The sequence below is a fragment of the Centrocercus urophasianus genome, unplaced genomic scaffold, assembly GCF_019232065.1.
Source record: "Centrocercus urophasianus isolate 14NV4802_14NV808 unplaced genomic scaffold, USGS_Curo_1.0 seq_9, whole genome shotgun sequence".
NCBI lineage: Eukaryota > Metazoa > Chordata > Aves > Galliformes > Phasianidae > Centrocercus > Centrocercus urophasianus.
The window spans coordinates 39,888,918-39,909,777 of record NW_024885532.1 but is presented as its reverse complement, the minus strand read 5'-3'; the positions used below and the strand labels follow the sequence as shown (position 1 = coordinate 39,909,777).

Here is a 20,860-nt window from a genome sequence, read left to right as displayed (position 1 = left end):
CTTCCCAGAAGTACTGATTTCTCTACAGAAAGAGTTGCAGCATCTCAGGAATAGAAATGACAGCTTATGCACTTACAGTTTCTATGAATGCACTGACCTGTGGTGTTTCAGCTATGCACCCCTCCAGTGAAGCTGTATGTTTACTCGCTGACTTTGGCACAAGGATTACATCTCGTAATACAGCTGCAGCAATTATTTTTTGTAGTTGCCATGACAGCAGTGCTGTTAGGTCAGACCTAGAGAAGCAGCTGCTCCCCCAGTGCCAGACTTGGACAAGTGCAGCTCTCAACTTTCTTCCCCCCCTCCCTCTAATCACACTGCCTGTATACCGAGGTTTTAGTGGCTGTAGTGGAAAGAGAGAATTATGAAGTATTATGAATGTGTTTTCTGACTCGAGAAGCGGTGCTGTCACGAGGCAGGTAGCATGTGTAACACAAGCACATATTCCTCCAGTAGCTGCAGGAGCTCACATGACCCTAAGCACGTTGAAAATCTCTCTTCCAAGTAAACATGGGTATAAGCTGTTGGCAAGAGTATGCTATGCATTGCTTCATGGGGCTGGAAATGCAGCTGTAACGACCAAAAACTCTTGCAGGATACAAGTATATATATATTCTTAGCCTTTACTCACTTAAAAATAAAATCAGGTGTATTTTCAAACTAAAAGCTTGCAAAGAATGCTATTACTATAAAAGATAGTAAGAATGAACTACAGAGTGTTACACCATCTTTTGTAAAGGCTGTGTTTGTATCCAGCGCGTCACTTGGCCAAGATTCGAAACACAGCCAAAGTGACTTGAGAGGAAAAGAAATAAATCCCTTCACAACTGAGGTGTTTCCATCAATCTTGAGTTATGTTGTCATCTTTAAAATGTCCACTTCAATATTTCACTGTACTATGACATCTCGATGAGATCACCCTCTCAAGGTTCCAACAATGCCATCACGACTGAACCACACACACACGACTGAGCTTGGGCTGTGCCTGAAGGACTGGAATCATTCACAAAGAGGAAAAGCCTTTGAGGCCCCCAGGAGAATTCTGCACTCAGTGGTGCCCCAAGCACTATGTTGTTTTGCCCCAGAAACAATGAGCCCAGAAGCTGCAGGGTTGGGAACTTAGAGCTATCCCACACACCTATGATTTGGTTGCTAATATAAAGAAACTAAAAGTGAAGATTAACTGTGTGTGTAAGTAGGTATTAAGAGAAAGCAAGGCCACTTTGCTCACACTGCTCATCACATTCGGCGATTCCCTGTTAAGAGCAACACTCACGCAATTACAAACCACCACTGCCACAAATGCAGGCAGTTGTGGAAAGCACTTCACACAACTGCAACATGTACTGCAAAACAGTTTTTGCCACCATTTACAAGAAGGACAGCAGAAGTAAATTCTTGTGAACAGAAGAACACTCATGAAACACAAACTGGTTTAATTAAAACAAAAAGGAAAGCATACTGAAGGAATAAAACTCCATACACAGCAGTTATTATTTATGAAGCTGTTGACAATTTCGATACAGCATTTAGGAATTTATGACCAAATATTCAGCCTTGAATTCCGAGGGAGAGTGGGGGAACAACCTGCCGAATCCGTCAGCACCACAGCACATAAAACTGTACTACTTGATGTATTTCTCCATGAATTTTTTGTGAAATTCTGATCTCAGAGTGTCATTCACAAACCTCTTGTCCTTCTTTGTTTCATCTATCCCCTTGGCACAATTCTTGAAGACAACATCATCATCCCACCTGAAAAGAAAGATGTTTTTTACTTCGGTAAATCAACGTGACGCTATTTACAAAAAACATTTAAGTACAGTTTGGCTTTCCTATTTCAACGCATTACAAGCAATTCGTCATTGGGAGAGAATTGTAAGCTTCAAAAAGAAAAGATCTGTTCTTCTGAAGCGAGTCATCTCCTAAATGGTCTTGAGTTAGAAGCAATAATATCAGTGCACTGAAGGTTACCTTAACTTTGCAGAAAATAAGAGGCACTTGAACAGAGCAGAGAAAGCCTTCAATGCTCCCGATTTCTACTAAACACAAAAGTAATGTAACATGTAAACAAGAATCCTCTTTAGGAAAAGATCATTATCTACTAATTCTGCTCACTCTAAAAATAAAAGTAGTATTTTTAAATGGAAGCATGACATCAAATTGAGGAAAACTGGTCCTCCTACTTTTCATAGTAATGTGAACAACGTCTGAGAAATGAGCAAGACAAACCACTATATGCAGTGTTCTCATTTCACATCACATTGCTGCAAGAGTCAAGCAAGGAAATGATGACATTTAACAGACTCTCAGAGCAACAAGAGAGAATCGGGGATGGATATCACAGCACAGACTGCACTGTACCTCCTCTTCACTTTGAAGTTTGCTTGGGGCTGTGCTGGGCCGGTGAGGTTCAGCAGTGGGTTCCCACTCAGGATGTTCTCCATCCGAATCCTTTCTTCTTCAGCCTTTTGCTCTTGCTCCTGAGAACCAGAAATTGACAGATATTACATTTCAGGGCCATTTTTTTAAATTTAGTTGATAGGGAAAGATAAACATAATTTAGCTGCAAATACATTCATAGCTTTAATTCCCAGCTCAGCCTTCTCAGAGCATGTGACACTTGCACATGAGCAGAATAAGGACAGAAGATACACTACAGAGCTTAACACTGCTAATGAACTGTTGATCTAGCAGTACTCTTTTCTGCTCTACTTATTTCGAATGTTCCATCAAGCATTCAGGTAAATCTAGGATTTGACATTTACATATTTATTGTAAGAAAAACTGCATACAGATTAAAAGATTTTCCCTATCCTCATGAGAAAAGAAGATACATTATACAATATTCAGTAGGTGGAAGGAACCTTCCAGCAACATGGAACTCCGCTATCACCTTGAGCACTCTGCTTGGCTTTGGCAAGTACCAGTTCCACAGGGACCAATTAAAACGAATACTAGGAAATGTAAGGTGAAAACTAAGTGGATAAATAAAAACTATTCACGAGTTCCAACATTAAGGATCAGAAAGATCGACTGTTAGAAGTGTATCTCAGGCATAAGCCAAGCTCTGCACTACTGGCAACACAAACTGGATTTCACTGCCCACATTTCCAGATGTATCACTAAATTGGTGACTTACACGCTCACAGATTTCAAAATGATTGTGTAACATTCGTTTTACATCAGTACATTTTTCAGTGCCCTTTGAAATGCATCACAAGGGCTGCTCTGTGGGATTACAAGAAGGAAAGCAGAATTCTCTCATTGGGATGACCACGTTTCCCTTCTCTGCATCCAGTTTAAAAAAATATCCTCAAGACTCATTAGTGCAGCAGGAAGCTCAATGCATTGCTTGTATTTATTATAGAAATGAAAAGATGGAGACAATAAATCAAGGTGATTTTCTGAGTGCAGAAAATCCATGGCTGGATTTAAAATATATTAACAAATGAAATAAATCAGTACTGATTTACAGGTAGAGGTGATCAGATTCTTCGTTAAGGCCATTAGGTAAACCTACAGCAGGATGTTAACATGCAAATGCTCCCCTGTGTTGTCCAGTACCATACCGGACAGTACTCATGAGAAACTGGCTGCAGTAAGAGTCCAGAGGAGGGCCACTAAGATGATCAGAGGGCTGGAGCACCTCTCCTATGGTCTTAAACTGAGACAGGGGAGGTTTAGGTTAGATATTAGGAGGAAGTTTTTCACACAGAGGGTGGTGACACACTGGAACAGGTTGCCCAAGGAGGCTGTGGATGCCCCATGCCTGGAGGCATTCAAGGCCAGGCTGGATGTGGCTCTGGGCAGCCTGGTCTGCTGGTTGGCGACCCTCACATAGCAGGGGGTTGAAATGTGATGATCACTGTGGTCCTTTTCAACTCAGGCCATTCTATGATTCTATGATATGATTCAATATAAGAACTCAGTATTTCTCAGTTGACAAATGCTTCTACAGAAAGAACTTTTCTCAAGCTGCCACAGCAGCTGCCTGTCTTAGAGCTGAACTGTAGGGAAACTCTTCTCAAGGCAGCACACAGAGCACAATACATCAGGTTTCTGAGACATGAACCTTGGCAGTGACCCAGAGTTACTGACCCAGAGTCACACAGCTGCATGTCTCATTTTTCCATAATCAGACATTAAAGCAGCATGCTAGGCATCATCACAACTTTATCTGTTTTGTGTAACCCACATAATATCCTTCCATCTCCATCAATCACGGAGTTTGCTTTCTGATAATGAAAGAAGTATTGTCAGACACAAGAGTAAAAATGTGGTGACAAAAAAAATTGAAATTGAAGAATGCCACAGCACCTGTAAGTGCCATGCTGCAAGCAGTGGTCAAAGGGCAGGATGCATCTCCAGAGGAAGACATGGATATCCAGCTATGTGCCTGCAGGCACCCAAGCTCACAGCTCAGCAGAGAGCAGTACAATACAATGAGGTTCTAAGGGAGCTGTGCTACTCCCCATGAGTTTCACACACCAGGAGCTCACTGTGCTCCAGGCTCTGCCGCTGCACTGACTGCATCTCCATCGCAGTGGAACGGAAGCTTGCAGAAACAACCTGTATGTGCATCCCAATCTGGCTCTTCTATAGTGATGGCAGCAACTGAAAACATCTACAGATCATAATTTCAAAGATCCATTTCCATATCTGCTGACAGCGATGCTGCAGAGCCCCATGGCACCTTGTGCCACTGTTGGCTGCCTCCCAGCTCTGCTCACACACAGACCCCAGTTTCCTTTTGACCTGCAGAGGCAGCACAACCAGAAGCAGTAACAAACCACACTGACTTATCTTTGTGATTAAAGGCCAACAGATTGGAGTCTGGAAGCACACAGAGAACAGAGAGGTGTTGAGTAAGACATCGTCAGGTTCAGTCACTTAACAAAGACGTCCCAGCACTCCTGCTAGCTCACTCATCACAAGGCTGGATGACATCTCAACAGAGCTGCTGCATTAGACAGCAGGCTAACTCCGAAGATTAGCCTTCAGGAGTTCTCTATTATTTGCCTTCAGCAAAACCTCCCAAAGAAGGTATGCAAGAATTAAGAAATGGGTTATTTATTAAAGCTTGTATCCTAGAGACATGACACAGAGGAAATACAAGGTATAACTCACAGTGGTGTAAAGTTGACATTTGCACTTAAACTGATTTATGCACTCTGGCCAGAGCTGTAGAATTCCTCACCTCCAGCCAAAAAAGGTTTTCATTACATTTCAGAATTTTCCACATAAATCATGCACTGCCCACTCCTCTACTGAAAGCTGGGATGCTCCCAGTGGTACAGCACGGGCTGTATCAAATGGAACAGAGCAGACAGAACCTTCCCAGCTGTCTGAGCTTCACACCTCTGGGGCAGATAAAGCACAGCTGCTGGTAAAGCAGGCTCAGGGTGCTCCAAAGCCAGCACTGTTCTTTTGTGTGCTGGAACAAAGGCATATTAAGCTAAAACGCTATGGATGCAGCAAGCCTACAACAGAAGAAAGGCCTAAGGGAGCAAACAGTGCATCCCTATTCAGATCATCCTTTTTTAAAATGACACCTTTGTCTGCGTTTCCATTGCGCGGTGCTTTGCAACAGCAGTGTGTTGTACCAACCACGTGCAGGGATGAACCAGAAATCAGCCCTGTTGTTGGGAAGTAACTCCTTCCTCTGCTGCCACTGTGCAGGTGGTAAAGGCAACAGAACAGGAACATTACAGTGTGAGGGGTCAGCAGGCAGAGGGAGTCCCACAAGCCAAGGAAGCAGATGGAGATGAAGCCACATGGATGGGACATCACAGCAAGCATCCATTGCAGCTGAACTTGCTATGCAACATCAGTTAGGGAAAAAGCAGACAGAACTACATTAACCTTAACTGAACAGTTATTCACAGAGCCATAGAACGGCTTGGGTTGGAAGAGACCACAAGGATCATGAAGCTCCAACTCCCTGCCACATGCAGGGCCACCAACCTCCCCATTTAATACCAGACCAGGCTGCCCAGGGCGCATCCAACCTGGCCTTGAACACCTGCAGGGACGGGGCATCCACAGCCTCTCTGGGCAGCTGTTCCAGCACCTCACCGCTGTCTTGGTAAAGAACTTCCCCGCAATATCCAAACTAAATCTAAACCTAAATTATTTCTTATCTTGCTGCAAGAATAACAGTCCCATGGCATATTTGTTTCTGACCACAAAATAAAGAAAAACAATATTGTTACCACAGTTTTTATTTTTTTTTAGCACTGTTCCAATCCTAAGTGCAGAGCAAAGGAAAGTGCTGAAATGACTCCACTGTATTACCATGAGTTACCTTGCTCAGTTTCTGCAGACTCTGAATTGCTGCAAAAAAAAACCAAAATATCTGTACTGCACTGAAGGCTAAAACTCACACAACACAATGTTATTTCAATGCTCATTTTTGACCAACAAACAACAGCACTGCCTTTAGCAATGGGGAATAAGATCTAATAATACCTAATAAAAGACTTAATCCATGCCAGTAATATAATCCTATGTAAGTCACTAACTCTATTCAAATAATGGACTGAAATTCCACAAAATAAACATACAAGGCACTTGTAACTGTGGTGTCTCTATGCAGAGTTGATGCCATCCTTCCCACAAAAGATGGGCCATTACCATTACTTCTTGACAAGGATGAGGATTGCTAGCACATCTCACAAACACTTAATGAAGAAATACACCTGATCATCTCCTTGGCCTCTTCACTGAAATCCTTCTTAATCATTACCTTATACTTTAGTTTTAATTATACACTTTTAATTTAAGTGAAAGAGTTCATGCATAGGAATTCATTTCATGTTTTAGATGGAAGAAGTTGAGGATGTGGCTAAAACACAGAACAGAGCAAAGGTCTGTTTCAGCCATCAGTAAAGTGGGACATTTACTTATAGAACAGCACTTTGTGAAATAAAGTTGCAAGAAAACAAAGCCAAAACTTTCAGTCTGTTCTCAGATAAGCATAGAAGGATCGGAAGCTGAAACAGCTCTGCTGGAGCAGTGCACACGTGCTCAGCTGCTCAATGGTTTGAGTTTGTTTCTAATTATTTCAATTTACCTTTTAAGGAAACACTCGAGAACTGAAAATTAAGACTGCTGTAATGCTGAATTTGGAATATTCCCAGCAGACCCTACCATGGATGGTCAGCACACACAGCAGTCCTCATGCTGGGCAGTTCCAGACAAGTGCAGAACTATTCCACAGAAACAGCTCCCAGAACTGCAGTGTTCTGCTCGGCTCCATCTCCACTGGGAACAACCACAGGGGTTGAAGCGACAGAGGGCAGGAAGAAAGCCAGAACAAATGCCATTCTCAGTCAGCTTTTTAATTTGTGATGATTATTTTATGTTTCTAAAGAATACAAAGGAATTTGAGAAGTGAGTAGGTTTTGAGTAGTCTCTTATTTGGTTGACAAATGACTTCCTTCACACTGGTATTTCTGTTTATGCCATGAAGAAAGAATCTCGTAATACTAGCATTTACCAAAACTAGGTTTAGAGGTTTCTGAGGAAAACTGGTACTACCACAGGAGAGAACCGACCAGAGAACACGACAAAGTGAAAGACAGCACGCCTCTGGCTTCCAGTTTCAGCTGCCTGAGCAGAAATGTGTTTTGGAATAAACAGCCCTTCTTCCGTGGATCCTTAAGCAGGAGACACCAAAGCAATGAGCGAAAGGAGTTCACTAAAATAAGCCATTTACCTTAAACGAAGTCTCAGAAATAACTGCACTAGCATTTCAGGGTAATTATCAGGGAAAAAAATAACATACAGCACAAATTTGGGATACAGTACTATACTCAACCTGTTGTGTCCTGTTCCAAGGATGCTCACAGGCAACTCATCTGCCCATAGAACAGCACAGATTGGAGAACAAGGTACAGAATGTGAAGAAGAACTCTGCTCTTTCCTTTTGGCCTTGCCACTGCTTTACCCAAGCTGCCTACTAAGGACTACTGCTTCAGTAGATAAAGCATTTTTTTTCCAAGTGGATTAGGATTAACAGCAGCTACACATAAGAGTTTACATGAGATGTTATCCTGAAGTCAACCAGATAACAAACATAAAGTTACCTACTAAATTAGGCTTAAATCACAGTTTGCAAGACACGGTAATGTGAAATCCACATACATCATGGGGAAAAAGATCTACACAAATTGGTCACAAAGCTTTTTGTCAGTAATGCCTTATGCTAAGGACGGGGGTAACAGCATAATCTAGAGATCACACCCTTAAAGCCAGCATAAATATCAGACCTTCTCTCAGGAGAGCCTTACTACTGAAGACTCCGATGCTGCACTCTGCTTTGGTCTTTGCTTTTCATCACTGTTCTCTACACTCCAAAGAACCCCAGGAAAACACAACTCCAACTACAGCACAGTGCCCACTATTCAACAAGACGTCATCTCTCACGACGTAATCTTTAAGGTTAATTTTAATTAACTGTCACTCAATGAAAAAACAACCAGAGCAATAATATGCACTACTACAAATGGCTAATGGTCACTTTGCAGATGAAATAGGGGAGCCATTGTGTGCATGGAGTTTGCATGTAGCCCTGGGTGCTGTAACAAGCCCTACCTCTGGTGGGTGGGGAACAGCCAGGAAAGCAAAGAGCAACACCAGTCAAACCACAGCAAAACAGAACGAGTGCCAAACTAAAGAATTCAGAGCTTTTAGCACCCTCTAGTGACAAGTTCAGAGTTTTGTAGGTGTAACACTCCCAATTTTTACAGGCCAATAGAGAAAGGCGCTTGTTTCTGCACAGTGTGATTTACTTTCAAGAATCAAAAGACTTCTACTGGAAAGCTTCTATACTGAAGGAGCACGGTACACATTTTAACCTTCTGAAGTGTTTTGCCACTGCAGACTTCCTTACACAGGATCACAGAGTTGGAAGGGACCTCAAGGACCATGAAGCTCCACCCCCCCTGCCACAGGCAGGGCCACCAACCTCCCCATTTAATACCAGACCAGCTGCCCAGGGCCCCATCCAACCTGGACTAGAACTCTCTAGGTTCAAGAGTGGCCTCTTGTGCCTACAGCAGCTAAAACACTATTCTTTCCTAATTGTTCCTACTTCCTGCTGTACACCATGCCCAGTTTACTGCCAGTTGTCTCTAGGGGAGAGCATTCCTGAAAAACCACACTAGCAGTTAAACTACAAGGCTGTATATTATGCTATGGAAATTAATTCATTTCATTTTTGTGGATATATTTTCAAAATACAGTCACCTGTGTATAATCATATCAAAACAGTTCCAGTTTTATAGTTTCAATTGGCATTCCTTGCCAAGGCAACACAGTAGTAATGTAAGAAGATCAAAAGCATCAAAGAATATGCTGGTATTTTTAATTCTTTTATAAAAATCTCATTTCTTGCTTCAAAAAAGCTGATTAACAAAGGAAATGTTCCACTGGATGATGCCATGGGTAGGTCACCAGTACAATTACAGTTTGATATGAGACCTGTCTTCAGAGAAAGACTTGCACATCAAAAGCAAGATTAACTTAACTCAAATGCCTCTACAAAGCATTTGGAAAGTAAATAAAACATTTTAGCAAAACACTCACCCATAAACATGTCTGCTAAAGAAAGTATTTCTGATACATCAGACATAAGAACAAAGTCATCAGATTGACCCAAGAAGCTTGTTTTGAGGTACTGTGCCAGCTCTGAGCTTGGCACTCACTTTACCCGTTCTCACCTGTGCTCAGAATTTAAGGCACAACAGTTTTACTAAGCACATTTGCAAAAACAACCAGATGCTCCTTAATGGGAATGAGTGAGATGTTACCTTCCGAGCCTGCTCCTCAGCTCGCTCCTTCTTTATTTTTTCCAGTTCAGCCAGAAGAGCTGCAGTGTCATCATCATCACTGTCTTCCAGCTCATCATCCTCATCATCCTCCTATCAGCAACAAAAGCAGAGAAGAAACAGTTTATTACGTGAAATTCATAGACACAGCTTTTCATTCTGAACACTGACTGCAGAGATGTCTTTCTTGTTTGAAAAAAAAAGAACTGAGAAGTTCCCCAGACAGTTCAGGTGCATTGAGCTAAGCTGACTTCTGAAGCTGGGACCAGTGCTCGTAAGAGCAGCAAATATAATACAGATGGTTCGTTTGCTCTTACACCATAAAGAGAAAAATATAAATGTTTGTGTTTTTAGAGGACTGCAGTTCTTATCTTTTAATCATTCAAATGCCATGTTCCAGACAGATCCCAGAGAGCTGGCACTCTGACTCACTGAAACACAAGTCATTATAATTGTATGCCTAAATACCTCATCCAGTATTGCTGGGACCAAATATAGCACTGTTAGAAACAAAACAAACATCAGCATGCTGTCAGTACCTGAACAACTCCAACACATCAACACAAAGAAAGGAGCCAAGAACTCCTTATTCACGCAGACAATCAGCATATCTCAACTGCTTTGCCTTTGGGGAATTCTGACTGACCCAGTACTTAGACTGAAGCTAAAAAAACACCAGTAATTTAAGCAGTACCTTCAATTCCCCAGTTCTTGTATGCTAGTAGTCACAGCATCCTTCCCCGCTTCTAAAAAGATCACTGATGGCAGTGTAAAACTACTATGGACTTCCATCAGAATAGAGGAACTGATTGTAGAGTATCCCCAAACCAGTTCTCAGTTACAACTCTTAATTTATATATATATTCTTAAATATCTAGAAGCTCATGTTCTATCAGTGGCAAAACCCCAAAACAGGACAATGAAAGGAAGACGACAGAGAAGAATGCATACATCAGTTAGAGGGTCATCTGCATCGAGGTTTGCTGCAGGAATCTGGTCCAGCCGAGGCTTCTTAGACACAGAAGATGATGTTGTATGTTCTATAAGATTAAAATAAGTGAAAATGGCTTTGTGCTGTTTTTAATTAATTAATTTAACAGCATCTAAATTCAGAAATTGATAAAAAAAAAATCATTAGTAAGTTGTCTTGCATTAGAGTAAGAAATATGAGCTTATGCTTAAGTTTCTCCTCACCCCTCAGCATTGACACCTATGCCAATTCCTCCCATGCAGGCATCCCCAAACAAAGCAGTAACGTCCCCAGCCTTATCTTTTAGCCTGGAACTGGGCTTGTTTAGCTTGGAGAAGAGAAGGCTGCAGGGAGACCTCAGTGTGGCCTTGCAGTACTTAAAGGGAGTGTATAAGGAGGAGGGGGAACGGCTGTTTGTGAGGGTGGACAGTGATAGGACAAGGGGGAATGGTCTTAAACTGTGACAGGGGAGGTTTAGGTTAGATATTAGGAGGAAGTTTTTGACACAGAGAGTGGTGACACACTGGCACAGGCCGCCCAAGGAAGCTGTGGATGCCCCATGCCTGGAGGCATTCAAGGCCAGGCTGGATGTGGCTCTGGGCAGCCTGGTCTGGTGGTTGGTGACCCTGCACATAGCAGGGGCTTGGAACGTGATGATCATTGTGGTCCTTTTCAACCCAGGCCATTTTGTGATTCTGTACACTTGGTCAAGCTTTGTATTAAAAAAATGAATATTTCTCAAACAAATAACAAACAACTTTGATTTTTGTTTTAATTCTCACTTCACAGTACATGAACTGAATCAGATACTTTAAAAAGCAATTTATTACTTCTCTGATGCTCTAACAGTTGAAGATGAGTCATTCCCCTTTTCCTTCCTGTCTTGTTTGTCCAAGCACAAAAAAAAAAAAAGCCCTTTGTTAACTGTACATACTTGCTGCCAATTCATTACAGCCATTCTGTATCAGCTGGCCTGCTTGATGCTTCCCTACTGGCTGGCCTAGGATTTTTGCTAGCATGAAGCCTGTGAGCACTCCCTTGCAGGTCCACAGCTTGGAAAAGTCAGGCCAATATCCCACACTGTGCTCTCTAACAGTGTCTAACTCAGAAACTTACAACATGGAACTTTGTGTGAGAGCAGTGTCACGTGAAGGTACTGAGATCTGGCTGTTAGGGGTTGGGCTTTACCTCTGGTTGGTCTGTCTCTGCTCTTTTCCCTCGCAGCAACCCGCTCTCTCTCCTCCAGCTCCCTTCTGAAGTCACGGTTACGCACCTCTTCGGGAGCATCCTGAGTGGCCTGTCTGAAACAGCAACGAGGGGAAGAGGCTGAAGATGACAATCAGGAACTAAGAGCAATTTATCAAACAAGGCCAATAAATCCAGTGGTGAACGTTTCTACTCTCTGCACGTAGCTGGGTACCACGTGGACACACGCTTCTTTCTCTGTCTGCGTTACACACACAAGAGCATCAAACACACACACTCCTTCCAGAGGCTCTCAAATGAATTTTAAAGATCTACACACATTTTTGCAAAGCCATGCTGCCTAGATCTTTGCAGGTGGTTCTACATCTGTTCTCTGCAGCACAAATTCAGTGTCCAACCCGACACCGACCAACACTCTGGTTTACTCTTTGCCATTTTATCATCTCACATTGCTGTTGCAAACAAATCTCCCAGGCTTGCAAGACCAAAATTAGAGCTTGCTGTTCTCTAATCTTTTCTCCCCCATAAAACAGAAGAGACAGTGTACCACTGCAGGGGGAAAAAAGAAAAAAAGAAAAAAAAAAAAAATGGAAATACAGAGGGAATATGAAGGGAATGAGCACAACACTAGCTTTAGTGAAATACATTGCAAATGCATCTTTTCCCCTCTTTTATATAATACACACAGGCAAAAATCAACAGACTACTTATATTCAAGTCACACTAAGTTCCATGTAGAATATGCTGAACTTCTCTGGAAAACTTGAGAAGAACTGATGAATAAAAACAAGCAGCAATTCCTTTCACCTTACTGTGAACTCAGGTTTGGAAATAAGAGTGCCTGGAAGAAACCCAGGCTCCAGTCATTATAAATACACAGCGTGCACAAGCTGCCTTTATGCTGAAGCATTTCATTTGCTTTTATAATTAAAAACTTGAATTCAGAATCCCTGACATGGCTGCAAAAATCCCCCCAGGCCCTGTGCCAATGAGACATGGGAGAGTGGGACTGAAATACCAAATCTCTCCTGCAGTGATGCAGTCCTGGCAAATTAGCAAAGACAACTTTGTATCAGATATTTACCAGAATGAACTTAAGACACTTAATGCCCCCTCACACACACACACAGACTCACAGGGATCTGTTACCATACACATTGCACATTCCTGTATGTATTTCTCCCCACACACTTCTTTCAGAACAAGACTGGTGTTCCACACTCCTGCTCTATTTAAAGAGACAAACCACCAGCCATTTTTCCCTTAACAGCACGTTTTGTGCTCCTGCTTTTGGTATTCTCCAAACATTCCAACTCCCATATCCACGTCACCTTCAAAGTTATTCAAATGGGCAGGAGGGAAGCAGTGAAAGGGTGAACATCTGCATTAAGAAAGTAAAACCCAAGCAATAGTTTAAGCTAGAAAAAAAACCACACTATTTTTAGGCTGATACAATTCAGTTAAATCCAATTGGCACATTGACTACAGATTTCATGCTATCTGAAAAGAATATAAACAAATTACTAAGCATTCCAAACACAGGATAATAATTATATAAAATCCCATTATTTTTCACACCAATTGAAGCAAATGACTCTTCCAGAACCTCTTCCAGTGTTTAACATCAGCTCTTCCAACACCTACTAATGTCCAAGTGCTGTTTCATGTTGCCCTGCCTCTTCTTAGTGCTCTTTTCCAGCAATTCTTTGCCAATACATGTCTTAAAAGATGGAAAATCGTGTCATTTTCAACTTAATACCTCTTATCCCACCTTGTTCAGCAAGTAACAGCACCTTATCAGCTCAGCTGCCTCTCCCAACCCTTTTCACTCCACTACCTGAAATGCTTTATCTCTACACATCACCTCCTCATGATTCACTTCCACAGGCAGTTATCCACACCACTAAAATTAAATCTTCCAAATCAGTTGCAAGCCATTCAGTTTCCTAAGTCTGCTTTTGAGATGTGCAGTTTCAGCACCGCTGCACAATATCGGTGTCTGCTGAATGTCAAGCAAACGAATATCGAAGGTGAAAAAAAATTCAGAGTGTTGGCCACATCAAAAAGAAATAGATTAGTGAAACATCCCCAGCCTGCTTTGCTGCAAGCAGACAATAACAATACTTACCTATATTTGATTTTAGTATGAGAAGGAAGGTCTCTGCTGGAATACTGCTTGGACAGCTGACTTAAGTCTCCTTCACCTTTTCCTCTTCCTCCTCTTGCAGGCTCAAATGTTGGCCTGGCCGCTGTCGTCATTTTAGTAACTACAGAGTGAAGGGCAAAAAACAGTCATTACTGTAACTTAAAGTGAAAGACATTCACCAGAAGCTACGATGCTGCTGGAACTGTTGCAGCAACAACAAATTCCACTACACAATACAAACTATCATTTGGCACACGAGCCTTAAAGCTTAAGGAGCTTTTTTAATTGGCAGCTTCTACTCAGATGTTCTAAAAATGAAGTCTTTTCCAACATGTCTGAAAGATGGTAGAGACTACAATAAGAATGTGAGGTCCTGTTTATAAAAGTGGATAAAATGCCAGGAGCCAGTCTCCTATCCTTAAGTCTTGGTAGAAGTATAACTCTTTCCCCTCCGGAAAAAACACAGTCAAAAATGAGAGCCTATTGGAAATGATCTCTCAATTATGCATATCTTAGCATTATCACCACAAATGCCAGCCAACGTGGACTGTATCGTGGTGGTGCTGATAACTGAACAGTGACAATGGTCACACATTCTAAACTTCAGTCCTTGTCCTGGCCTGGTTCATTTCTCCATTACAGGCACAGCATCAACACTGGTAATGCAGCAGAGCTCTAGCTGGCCAACAAACCTTGTGAAGTGCTTATGTGAATTAAGTGCAATTAACAAAACACCTTCCTCAGACAAACACTGAAGTTCACCAACTCTCTTACAGAAACTACAGAAATTCATGCAGCACCAACAGGATCTAATAATGAGATAACCGATGCCAAGAAGTGCAGGTATGGCAGAGGACTGGAAGGGGCTCAGCTGTTTCAGCTACACAACAGCTGTCAGCACACACTGTGTTCAGCACTGCAGACAGCAGCTAGAGGCCCTGCAGGCCCAAACCATAGAGCCAAAAGTTTAGGGCATTCCACCAAGACAAAAACAACCCACCAAAAAACCAAAACAATAAAACCAACCAGACAAACAAAAATCCTGGATGATCCATCAGTGCCACCTTCAGTCTGTTAAATGAAACTACACACATTTCTGCCTCACCAGCACACGCACATCCATAAGCACAGCCTAAGGACTTAAAAGCAAGAGACATTCAGAAGGTGATGAGGCCCTGGCACAGCTGCCCAGAGAGCTGTGATGTCCCATCCCTGGAAGTGCTCAAGGCCAGGCTAGATGAGCATTGGGCAGCCTCAGCTGGTGAGGGGCAATCAACCCATGGCAGGAGTTGGATGTGGGTGGGCTCTGAGGCCCCTTCCAATCCATTCTATGATTCCATGAAGAGAGACAGCCAGCATGAGCCCGCACTCACTGCCCCCAACTGCAGACACTTGTAATGACTCTGTGCAGGCGAACCGGAGCTCGGCAGGCTTTGTTGGCTTTGGTGCAGAGCCACGACCAGAGAAAGACGTGACCCCAGGACTTATCTGTGTTATTTATAGGTAACGGAAGGGATCTCTGAGTTCAAGCCCCGGCCCGACTGCGTACACCCATGGAGCATTACCAAATCCCAAGGAAACTGCCCCTGCAGCATCTTTCCGGGCTCATCCATTCATCTGAGCCGTAAGGGACCCGCACTCGGCCTGACGCCACTCGGGCCCGTTCGCTCCGTTGAGGTTCCGGCGGCGCGGCACTGGAGCAGCCCCTGCAGTGCCGCACAACGCCGGGCCGGCCGAGACGCGTCCATCGGCACACGCCCGGCCCAGCCAGGCCGCCCCACCGCCTCAGCCTCCCTTCCGGTCCCACCGGGCCGCCCACCGCCTCCCCACGCTCAGAACCCCCGATTCAGTCCCCTCAACCCCCGCCTCTGACCTCAGGATCTCCTCCCGGTGAGCAGCCAGGCACTACGCCACCGCCATCATCCCGCCCACTACCCACAAGGCCCTGCGCGGCGGCCATAGAGCAGAGCGGCGGAAGGAGAACCTACCATAGAGATGGAGACCGGAAGGACTTCTTACGTCTCTGCGGAAGCGCGTCCGCCATGTTCGCTACCTAGGCGGAAGTAGGCGCTGTTGCTGACTGAGTAGCAATGGCGACTTTCTTCTGCCTCCCCTGCCGCGCGGCCTGAGCTTGCGATGCGAGCTGCTCCTTGCCCCGCTGTCCTCAAGCTTTGGCCATCTAGGCTGTGCCTGGCCGATCCTCTCGCGCCTTTCTCACCCTTTCTGTGAGCTCCAGCCACCTCCCCCGTGTAGACAAGCCGCTGTCAGGGCCTCTGTCACAAATGAGTCTGAGAACTGAGGGGTAGGAACGAGTCCAGGGCACGAGCTGGAGGGAGGAGCAGGGCCCTCCAGTCCTTGTGTCAGCAGCGTCACCTGGGCCTGTCTCCCAGCTAGCAGCTCCCCACAGCTGATGCCCTTAACTTGGGGTATGTTCATTGCTGTCTGTAAAAAAGCCATCATGTGAGAGCACATCACCCAGAGTTGAAATGCAGTCTCTCTCTTGTGTTTGCTGTTGCTTTCAGCTTATCAGACTTTGGTGATTCATGCAATGTCAAACTTTGATACATCTCCAAAGGAAACTTTTTCCTGGGCAGCCCCTCACACAGCATGCGACTTTGAAAAGAGCCCACGAGAGGTCTCCAAAGATGCTACTACACAAGGAGCCCCAGCACCTAATGGCAGAGCACACCCTTTGGAGCCTTCAGAGAAAGCCCTTGGAAGAAGTGGGCCCTGCTGTACAGAGAAATAGTGTCACCTCCTTGAATTCCTGTGAGGAATTCATCAGTGTCAGGCTGCAGACTATGAATCACAGCAACCTGAAATTACAGGATCACAGAATGACCAGGGTTGAAAGGAACTCAAGGATCATGAATCTCTAACTCCCCAGCCACAAGCAGGGCTACCAACCTCCCCATTTAATACTAGTCCAAGCTGCCTAGGGCCCCATCCAACCTGGCCTTGAACACCTCGAGAGATGGGGCATCCACAACCTCTCTGGGCAGCTGTTCCAGCACCTCACCACTGTTTTAGTAAAGAATTTTCCCCTGACATCCAACCTAAATCTTCCCTCCCTCAACTTAAAACCATTTCCCCTTGTTCTGCTGTCATCTACCCTTTCAAAGAGTTGTCTCCCCTCCTATTTTAGGCTCCCTTTAGGTACTGAAAGGCTTCAATGAGGTCACCCTGCAGCCTTCTTTTCTCCAGGCTGAACAAGCCCAGCTCCCTCAGCCTGTCTTCATAGGGGAGGTGCTCCAGCCCCCTGATCATCTTTATAGCCCTCCTCTGGACTCTCTCCAACAGCTCCCTGTCTTTCTTGTACTGGGGGGCCCAGAACTGGACCCAGTACTGCAGATGGGGCCTCACAAGGGCAGAGTAGAGAGGGACAATCACCTCCCTGTCCCTGCCAGCCACCCCTCTCCTGATGGAGCCCAGCTTTCCAAGCTGAATCAGCGCATCCACCTCTGATGGTGGGTGTTATTTGTATATGCATTAATATCTACCTTTGAGCCTTAAATCAGAAGTAGCTCTTACACTAATTTGACTGCTCTGATCTTTGAATAAAGGAAAGCTGTGGTGTCTTTGGTCAGAATTGTTCCCTGCAACCCTGAGGTGTTTCCTCCCAGTTTGTGAGTATAGATGTGAGGTAAAAACAGCTATGGGCACATTCTGTGGACAAAGTCTTCCTTAGAAGATGTGGGTGCTGAAGAAGAGATTCTGGAGGAGTTGAGGTGCCTGAGTCTGGACTCCATAAAAATCCCACCTCAGTCTTGCTACAGTGGAACTGAACCTTCACAGGTCCACAACTTTTGATCTTAAAGGTCTCTAATAATTAATTTCTTTCTTTATTGATAATCATTAAATCATTTATGAAAGCTTCCTGCTCACTGAGCTGGGGAATATATCTCATTTCTGTTGGGCTTCAGCGTGAGCAGGATGCTAAGCTTCTTAGATCTGAACTAACCCCAAACATGTTCAAGACTGGCCCAAACTCTTTATGTTTACAGAATCATAGAATGGCTGTGGTTGACAGGGACATCTGGGCCCATCTGGTCCAACTCCTGCTCAAGCAGGGACCCCCAGAGCAGGTCCTGAGCAACGTGGCATGGCTTTTTTCTTTTTCTGCACTGGTGAAGGTCCTCCCTTGGCAGCCCCTCTGCCTTCTCGTGGTCTCCTGGGATGAGGAGCATGGGCCTGCCTGAACTGTTGGGCAGCATGGCCCTGCCTTGGGGTTTCACTGCACGGAGAGAGGGATGGAGCCTTGGGAGAGCCCTCTCATAGCTTCTCTTGGAAAGAATGAAAGATTCATTCATGAGAGCATGTATGTAGAAGGCAACACCAATAAAATTCAGTGGTATAGCCACTTGTCTGTAAGTGGGAATTTCTGCATTCCAGGCCCTGTTTTCATGATCGTGAACCATCAGATAAGGTTTAAAAAAAAAAAAGCAATGACAAAATCCCAGGTCTTTTACCTTCCTATGCTTGCTCTGATCAGACCAGTTCATGACCAAAGACTGCTGTCTTCCTGAGCCTTGTACCTCTTTGCACCAATTATTTCCCTATGGACACACCCTTGGCTATTCCTCTGCTGAGCAATTTGGCTGTGGCAACTCTTAGGGAGAGATTCTGAATTACACGGGTAACATGAAAAGCAGGAAAATTCACTGCTTCCCTTAACGATTTCCTGAAGTGATTAATTATCCTCACAGTTCAAAATGGCTGTTTGTTTACTTTTAATTTCAGATCATTTGTCTTTCTTCTCAACCTTGGGTATCTGCTGTGCACAATGTGAAAAGCCCATTTTCCCACCAGGTATTTACACTTTGTAAGCTAGTCCTGTAACTACCTTTGCATGAGGTAAGCAGACTGGCCACTTCTAGTCCTTTCCTTCTTCCCACCAGTTATTTGCTTTTTCTTCCTCTCCTTCTAACTTACCATCATCAGAAGTATGAGAACTCTTTCGACATCAACCCCAATGAGGTGAGCTGGAGATCTAAGATCCCTTTCCCCCCCAGCTTTCTATGCAGCTGTTTACATACCCAAGAATCACACTGGCTTTCTTCCCCACACCACTGCTCTGGGCACTCCAATGCAGACGCAAGTCTTGCTGATTCTTAAATTCTTTCCAGGGCTGTTGCTTTCTGGTTAAAAAAAGTCATGTAGTCTTTGATCCTAGATGAATTGACATCTTTACTTGTGTTAAATGCATCTGGCTTGAAAAAAAAACCACCCTTGTGGTATCACTGCCATGGTCTCTTAGTCACCATCCCAAATTCGTGATGGTACCTGTTAATGTTTTTACTGCAATGCTGTATTTATTTGTAGATCACCAGTGCAAATGCAGAATACAGAGACTACCACGTTACTTCCTCTGGGCGCTGACACACACACCAAGGGGTGCAGCTCCTACAGCAAAGTGCCTGTTTTGCAATCATAATGAACCACCAATCAAACATGTCATGAATTCTCCATTTGTTACATTTACAGGGCCTCTTTATGACCAAACTGAAACTCCTGCTGAAGAACAGCAGCTCCCCAGAATCCGTGGGCTTCTGTTCTCTGCAGCTTTCCTGTATCCAGAGACATTTTAAAGGTTCATACCAAGAGACCAATATTCTCTGGTTATCTCAGTGCTCCAGGATGCTGGGACTTTTGCAAATATGTATGGATCTTAAATGTTGGTCCTTCTGTGAGATTACCAAAGGACTGCAGAATGCATCACTTCCTAAAAGAGAACAAAAGCATTTGCATAAACCTTGTGCCTGTTTGGAGACTTATTAATATTTTTCTCATCTGCTTCTTGGCCTTTGACATTATGAAGATTTCTTGCGTTTCTAATGGACTTCAAAAAGCCCCTCTTTGTCTTGCCAAAGCAGGGATATATCCCCCTCTTTCCTGTGTCATATTTTTGTTCTTTAAAGCTTCTTATGTGTACTTTTTGCCATCTCTTCCTCATTTCTTCCATTTTTAACGTTACTTGTAGATTTAATTGTTGCTTTCCACTGTTTGTTTTTTTTTTTCTTTCTTTTTTTTTTTCAGGGTGGGAACTTAAACAAGGGAACTTCCTTCTCTGAATCCTTGGCTCTTGCACTGTAGGCTCTGAGATCACCTTCTGCCCACCCTCAGGTACAGCAGCACTGCATGTGATCTGTGCTTTTAAAGCCATGTGGGACTGTGAGCAGTACACCAGCATGTCCTCGACCTGAGCAGAGGTTTGTGCCCAAATGGAAATGTCTGAGCTGGAATTTTCCCCTTGCCACCCTTCCTTAAGAACCTGTGTCTTGCCATTCAGGACGTGGCTTGCATGGCCACAGCACATTTCCTTCCTTGGGACATGTGTTCTTTCAAGGACTGAGCCTCCCACTGCCCTGGTGATGTTGCAGGGAACTGTCAGCAGTGGCAGCCCAGCGCAGGAATGCTCAGCATCCAAACAGCAGCCTTAAAAGAAGTTGGTGGGAAGTCTCTGTTTCCTTGATTGGGAAAAGAACAGAGGTCTGGCTGGGCTGTGATTCAGCTGGTGAGCCAGCATGGCGCTGTTTTCCGATGAAGGCATCTCCAAGGGCTTGCTCACCATCATGCCCTCTGTACTGCTGTGGGGCCATAAAACTCTTGTACTGCTATGAAACCCTTGTGCTGCTGCTCTTCTGTGTGCTTACAGAATCATCCCAGCTCTCAGACTCCTCCCATCTGCCTCCCACCCCACTGATT

At 44.1% G+C, this 20,860-nt stretch overlaps 1 protein-coding gene across 1 annotated transcript; it reads right to left on the bottom strand.

Moving 5' to 3' along the window:
- Window positions 1-1,419: 1,419 nt before the first annotated feature.
- On the bottom strand, window positions 1,420-16,118 carry CWC15 (CWC15 spliceosome associated protein homolog). Its single transcript, XM_042839090.1, has 7 exons — window positions 16,029-16,118; window positions 14,138-14,276; window positions 11,992-12,104; window positions 10,785-10,873; window positions 9,816-9,926; window positions 2,365-2,483; window positions 1,420-1,755 (listed from the first exon to the last, which is right to left on the bottom strand). The coding sequence occupies exons 2-7, from the start codon at window positions 14,266-14,268 to the stop codon at window positions 1,626-1,628; spliced, it is 693 nt and encodes a 230-aa protein (XP_042695024.1). The 5' UTR covers window positions 14,269-14,276; window positions 16,029-16,118; the 3' UTR covers window positions 1,420-1,625.
- Window positions 16,119-20,860: the final 4,742 nt, after the last annotated feature.

What these genes read in the sequence shown, in the direction of transcription:
- CWC15 (XM_042839090.1), bottom strand. Translation starts at nt 14,268, where the DNA reads ATGACGACAGCGGCCAGGCCAACATTTGAGCCTGCAAGAGGAGGAAGA. An exon ending in CAGAGACAGACCAACCAGAG is followed by an intron (nt 10,874 to 11,991) that starts GTAAAGCCCAAC and finishes TTAATCTTATAG; the next exon opens with AACATACAACATCATCTTCT. An exon ending in CAGATGACCCTCTAACTGAT is followed by an intron (nt 9,927 to 10,784) that starts GTATGCATTCTT and finishes TGTTGCTGATAG; the next exon opens with GAGGATGATGAGGATGATGA.